The following is a 6,471-nucleotide window of genomic DNA, read 5'->3' as shown; positions in this document are numbered from 1 at the left end:
TTTACAGTATCCTTTAATCTTGTATTGTATCTTCTAAAAAATAGAAAAACCGTCTCAGTCATATAAATATGACCAGTTGAGATATAACTAGATCGACTCCTCTTAATATCAGAACAGATGAATAAACTGCATTTTAGATGCAGGGTAAAGAGGGCATCCATTTGGACACTTTAACATTTATTTTTATTGAAAATATGGTAAACTTCAAGTATGAAACAATATATTTTCTGGAATGGAAAAGTAAAAATGGTTGCTACAGGTCAGTATTTACAGTACAATGAGGCAAATCTTTCCAAAATATACAGCTTCATAAATAATATTAAAGAAAATATACAACTTATTGAGAAAAATAAAGCTCCAGTGATACAGTATGTGAAAACAGTTTTTTAAAAGCAGCTACAGTAGACGTGGAAGCAATGATGCTGTGACCACATGCATCAAAAGTTGTCAAACGTTAAAAGGAAACCCTCTTTGGTGTATACTTAAACTTCTCTCACATCAGTGAGACTTTAGCTTCTTTATGCTTTCCCCTGAAACTCCAGCTGATAGTTTACATGGATAAATGATATAGTGATTATAGCAAGAATCACCAACAGTGAGAGGGAACCAGATGCATATAATAATAAAGTGGAACCTAATCTTCAATTAATACAGGGTACTATATACATATTTTACATACATGTGTAGATTAATACCCAATGTACAAATATCGCAATACACCTTTTTGAAGGCAATATTCTTCCCCCTTGTGGATCTCACCAGTGACCAATAATATCCCTTTTATGTTTCACTGGTGCCCTCATCAGTGTCCTCTATACTGAAAACGATGTGCAGACAACAAGTTGCTGTGGGGAAGGGATGTTAAAAAAGCATCGGATTTCCATTTGATAGTCCCTGATAATAAAAATGTACATCTTTTGACCCTTCCTGAGTCCTTCACCTTTTTCCTCTGTTCTCCAGTAACCTCGGTCAACTTTCTCCTGTTCCGTCTCTAAAAGGCTACTTAGATAGGCTATGTGCTATGCTCATCTATGTTGAAAGACATATTTTTAATATGGTTAAAAGATGTTGCAAAAGACTAGCTAACTAGTGAGCTTATCTTTTCCAATCCAAGGAAGAATGCCGGGCTTTGAAGAGTTGAATGATTCAACCATTTTATTCCCATTCAGCTTAGCAGAGAGCAAAGTCAGTCACTCAGCTGAAGGAAGTCTCTGGTGTTCTTGCTCTATGCACCAAACAAAGCAGAAGTATCTGTGGAAGATCATATGTGGAAATTGGCCTCATGAGCAGGAATGAACGGAGGCCTGCTTCCAAAGATGTATCCAGTTCTCCTCTGTACACCCAGGTACCATGCTAGTTAGCTAGCATTTTGCACTGTAGCAAGATGCTGTCTAACCAGCTAACTAATCTACATTAATTGTTAGCTCATGTTAGCAAAATGCAGTGTATCTAGATAATCTATATCAATCATTAGCTAGCAAGTTAGCAAGAGAGTTTTTTTTTTTTTGGATAGACTAACATAAGATGTGACTATATACATGCCACTTTTCCAGGTCCCCCAGCAACATCTTTTACCTATCTTCAATTTTTTTCAGCCTAGACAAACCTAATACATAACATATCTAAGTACAGGAAACAGGAAAGGAGAGAGAAAGCTGCCTGAGGTTCCATCAGGTATCAAGTTTACTCAGCTGTTATCGGAGCACAGAATAAAAAGGAGCAGGACTTAGAAAGGGTCAGTTCACACGTTCATGAGCTGGTGCTTAAGCTCTGGAACTTCTCTCGTAAGCTTTTCACTAGATTACTTTCTGTCATCTTCCCTGAACTTGAGGCAGCAGACCTTGTGGCACAGTCTGAGCCCTCCTGGAGAATTCTGTCTCCGTCTTGTAGTTTGACAGTTTCTTTTGCTATCAGAGACACCTGACTGGCTGTGTAGCAGGTCCTCACAGGTTCCTGAAGGTTCTGTACTTCATGGAGGGGAAGAGACCCAAGCATGTGGTCCAAAGAGTTCCACCTGCACAGCAGGGGCTGTTCCTTGTGTACTGTTTCAGACTGTGTCCTCAGACAGTCTGTCAGAGCTTTGTGGAGGTCAGAGGAGCTGCTGTACTTATGTGAGCAGCTGTTACACCTGTTCATACAGCTCTCCAGCATTCCGTTTGGGACCGTGCAGCTTCGGGTTACTTTTGAGGAGCGGGATGTGTATTTGGTGCGCAGCTCCTGTACGTCTGGCCAGTGGATGGTGTCAGACTGTGGGCTTTGTGGGCAGGTCAGTGTGCTCTGGGAGCTGGCTCCAGAGCTAGGCGTCTGGACTGGGCTTGAAGGACGCTCTTCATGGATGAGCACCTTATCGCTAGTGCTCAAGGGCAATCTCAGGTTGGGTTTACCTGCATACATACACAGAAAACAGACAAACATACAAAAATGCTTTTGAGTTTTCTCTGTACATGACCTGAAGAGGTAGGCTATTGCAAACGAAAGCATCATTTGCATCCTATTTACCCTTTTTCCCCGATTGTGTCTTCTCCTCCTGGACAGCAGGCATATTCTTAAAGCCCTGCTGGCTGGCTGTTTCTCGGTTCCTCTGCCACACCATTGGCCTGTTGTTTTTGATGCGCTGGCTGTACTGACGGGCCAGCTGGAACACCTTGTTCTTCATCTTTCCCATGTCTTGCAGGATCTGGTCCTCATCCATACTTGTTCGGAAGTTAATGATTTTGGGCAGGTGGCCAGGGTTGAAATGGCTCTTCTCTTGAGACGTTTTAGAGTCCTGACATGACCCCCCCTCCACTGCTGGACAGGCTGTGGTGGGTGATGAGACTGAGGAGCCATCTGAGGCAGTGCTTATTTCAAACTCTTCTGAAATCTGAGGTGATTGCTTACTGGTGTTAACATCTACAGTGTCTGTGCTGATATCCGGTGTCGCTTCTAATCTTGAGTCATCAAGTTTTTCCTCTGGAGTCTGCTGGACTTCCTGGTTCTCCTCCTCTATTTCCATATCCTTCCAAACCTTAAGCATGTCTGCTGAAGGTCTGAACTCCTCATCTGTGGTAGAGGCATCAGAAACACTCTGAGATCTAGCCTTGGCTTCCACTGGTCTAATGGGTTCAGTTTTCTGATGAGCGTCCATGTTTCGGCTCTTTTCTAAACCAGGGAGGTCAAACACAGCCCAGGATGTTGGGCGATTCCGAGAAAGGGTTTTCCTGTGGACTGGGACGGGCTGCTCCTGAGGACCACTGTTGAGCTGTCGGCTCAGGTGCCGGACCAGACCAGCTGGAATGTAGGACAGACTTTCCCTGCGCTTGATGCTGAAGCTAGCATCCTGGTGCTCAGCGTGCTCATAGTATCTTCTGATCTTGTGGATAAGCAGGCGATCCTGTTTAGAGAGCGTGGACCTGCGTTCCCCTTCGATGAAGGCATTCAGTGCTGGGTCATGAGCAGGCGTTGACAGATTTTCTGAGGTCACCTGTGGCTCTGGGAAAGAACTGGCCAACATTTGGTTCTGTGTCTCTAAGTCCATGCAAGCTGAGGGGCTTTTGAAGATGTCATTGTCTATTAAGGGTGAGGGGCAGGCGAGGGAACCCAAGTCTTCTGACACCAGACTACTCCGTCTGGACAGGCTGCTGATGAAGCGCTCAGCTATCACACTTGCTTGGTCCAACACAGAGGAAGGTAGGATACTTTTATTGTCTAAAAAACCTTCCTCTTCCTCTTCCGAGACCTCCCCATTTGTCAGTACACTCGTCTCCTCCACTTGGAGACCAGAGGAATCACTTCCCCCTTCTTCTTCCTCTCCAGTTTCTCTTGAGGTATCCTGTGGTTCTGGTGTGTCAGATTCTTGTTGCAAAGGAGAGGTGGGAGACTTGGGGCGTGGGCAGAGATGCACCTCCTGCTGATCGCACTTCTTTGCTTCAGGGGAACAGTCTAGAGGGTGCAGCTCCTCCGCATTGACCTGAAACATCCAGGGCAAAGTTGAAAATGCAATTCTGGACTATTTTGAACTACCTGTGCAATGTCATTGAGCTTCTGTTTTCTATAGGACAACCAACCACAGACCATAATTAATTACTGGACAGAACATCTGTGATGTCACCAATAGGTTTCTGAAGAGCTGTTTTGAAGCTCACAGTGTTGTGGCTCTGGCTGTCGCCATCTTGGCAGTTCCTGACTCAGCCAAAATTCCTGGCTAATCCAAAAATGGGCAAAGAGGGGGAGTGGAGCTGAATGTGGCTCAAAGTGGCTATATGGCGGCTAGTCATCTGAGACTGAACCCACCTGCCACTCAAGGCGGGCATGCCTTAATTACGCATAAATGTCAGCCTTAATATATTTTAAATGGGTGAGTTATATAAAAACTCACCGCCCACACAGTTGTCATGAAGGGGGAAATTATCTATAGAGACCAAAACTGTTTTTGTGTACCAGGCTGTTAACATGTTTATTTCTGCCCAGCCTCAAGTGGCCACTCAAAGTACTGCAATTTTTATCTCATCATCACAGCTGCCACAACAATCCTTAGACATCAGAAAACCCATAAGCCCCTAGATATAAAAGAATGGGCACTTTTAATGACAAAAACACCTTCATATGACCACATGCTCAGTAAGACAGATGGTAGACATAAATCCAAACTTCCTGCCTGGGACCAGTTTTAGGTACATATCACTCTCATCTGACAACTTTTCCAAACCATTTATGTTTTCTTTTCTTTTGTTTTTCTTTTAGTTTTCTTTCATCTCACCTTGTAACAATCAGCAACAGCTGACTGTTTTATCTTGATTTGCAAATGATGATGTGTAATGAAAAACTGATAATGAAAATAAAATCTTAAATTCTAAAAAACAAAAAAAATGCTGAACTGAAACATGTTTATATTTTTTAAGCAGTGTTTGCAAAGTGGGATGTAATGAGTAAAACAGACATTATGATGGCAAGCACTCTCCATTTCCCATTAACTTGGACCTTTTCAAAGTCAACTAGGCAGTTTAATCTAAAGTATCCACAATTCATGATACAATTTAGTCTTTTTTCTTGCGAGTGTGGTAAAAGAAAAAAAAAAAAAACTAAGGAGACATTGTTAGTGCATTTGCAGCTTGGTTGCAAATGAGTCCCTACTGGAACATTTTCGCCACCCTTAGTGAGTTAAAACATTGAACATTGCCTTCTCTGCAGCCTGAACAGTGTTCACAGTGCTGATGTCACCCCAGTTGGCCATTAATCTAAATCTGTTTCCAGGTGGTGCCTGCTCTTTTGGAGTGCAAAAAGTGCACCTTGGAGCTGTGTGGTGGAGATACGGTTAGAGAGAAAAACAACCTGCACTCTCACAGGAGCTGTTTCACAAAGTTAGCATGAGAATCAGGTAAGTGCTGCACCTGGCTCTGAAATGCAATATTGCTTTTCTCAGTGGGAGTGCTGACCATTGAACAGCAGTGTGTGTGTGTGTGTGTGTGTGTGTGTGTGTGTGTGTGTGTGTGTGTGTGTGTGTGTGTGTGTGTGTCTAATATAGCTCCAGGCATGATTCAAATTGGCCTCAGAAAAATGCTGTGCTCATGGCAAAGGGCACCTATTAGATATGAAACTCACTTTAAAGTCTAATGTATTATTGAATTTGCTCACTCGCATTTATACATAGACAACATAATTACAAAAAATAAACAGAATGTGTGTCATTCAATCTACACAATGGCCAGAAAATAGGTTTAACAACAAACTTAGCGACACTAAGGGTATGAGAATAGATAGAGAATAGAGGCACTGTTTGACACAGTGAATGAATTTCGTATGTGGCCTTGGAGATGTGTGGAAATTAATGGATGCGGGTAAAAATGTATTCAAGGCTTTATTGAATACCTGCGTGGTGAGAGGTTCTTTCACAGCCACATCCACGTGTTTTTCTACCTCGTCTCCCTGTGTCATTTTCAGTTCAGCTAGATCTCTGTTCTGATCATCCTGAAAGAGCAAAACACAGCAATAAACTGAGAGTTTGTACTCTAAATTGTCCTACAGATCACACTGTGAGGCAGCATGAACAGCGCTCACAGAGGACAAACGTTTCTAAGATACTTAGGCTGGGTTGCACCAACAAGGACAAATTAACTTTAAATTAAGTTGCACCAACTTTAACATTAAGAAAGATTAAATTTAAACTTCTCTTTAAACCTCAGTTATGCGGTCACCTAAACCTAGATCAAATTTAATTCTGTTACACCAAAACTTGAATTTAAAATGCAATCCTTTATTAACTTTAAACTTACACCTCTTCTTCCTTCCCTCCTGTGTCTGCCAGTTGCTGCCAGACTTCCTTTCCTTCCTTTCCTTACTGTGCTGTTGTCTGTTATATTCTTCGATTACTTGGCTATATTGTCAAATATTAATTCAGCCCACTAGTTTTTCTCAAAGGTGTAGGAATACAAGCTTCTCTGCCAGGCCATCATGAGGCCTAATAGCCTCACTAAATTTTAGCTAGCGTTAGCT

At 42.5% G+C, this 6,471-nt stretch overlaps 1 protein-coding gene across 1 annotated transcript in view; it reads right to left on the bottom strand.

Moving 5' to 3' along the window:
• Positions 1-173: 173 nt before the first annotated feature.
• Positions 174-6,471, bottom strand: part of LOC146310592 (pleckstrin homology domain-containing family G member 3-like) — a 42,154-nt gene continuing 35,856 nt past the window's right edge. The window contains exons 17-19 of the mRNA XM_084742312.1: positions 5,848-5,946; positions 2,500-3,949; positions 174-2,384 (exon numbers count right to left, since the gene is read on the bottom strand). Of these exons, the coding sequence (XP_084598438.1) occupies positions 1,750-2,384; positions 2,500-3,949; positions 5,848-5,946 (2,184 nt within the window). The 3' untranslated portion in view covers positions 174-1,749. The remainder of the gene's footprint in view (positions 2,385-2,499; positions 3,950-5,847; positions 5,947-6,471) is intronic.

This window comes from Lutjanus erythropterus, chromosome 18 (genome assembly GCF_056507025.1).
Source record: "Lutjanus erythropterus isolate fLutEry1 chromosome 18, fLutEry1.hap2, whole genome shotgun sequence".
Taxonomy (NCBI): Eukaryota; Metazoa; Chordata; class Actinopteri; order Lutjaniformes; family Lutjanidae; genus Lutjanus; species Lutjanus erythropterus.
Note: the sequence above shows the minus strand (reverse complement) of the source record. Positions and strands in the feature narration are given on the sequence as shown.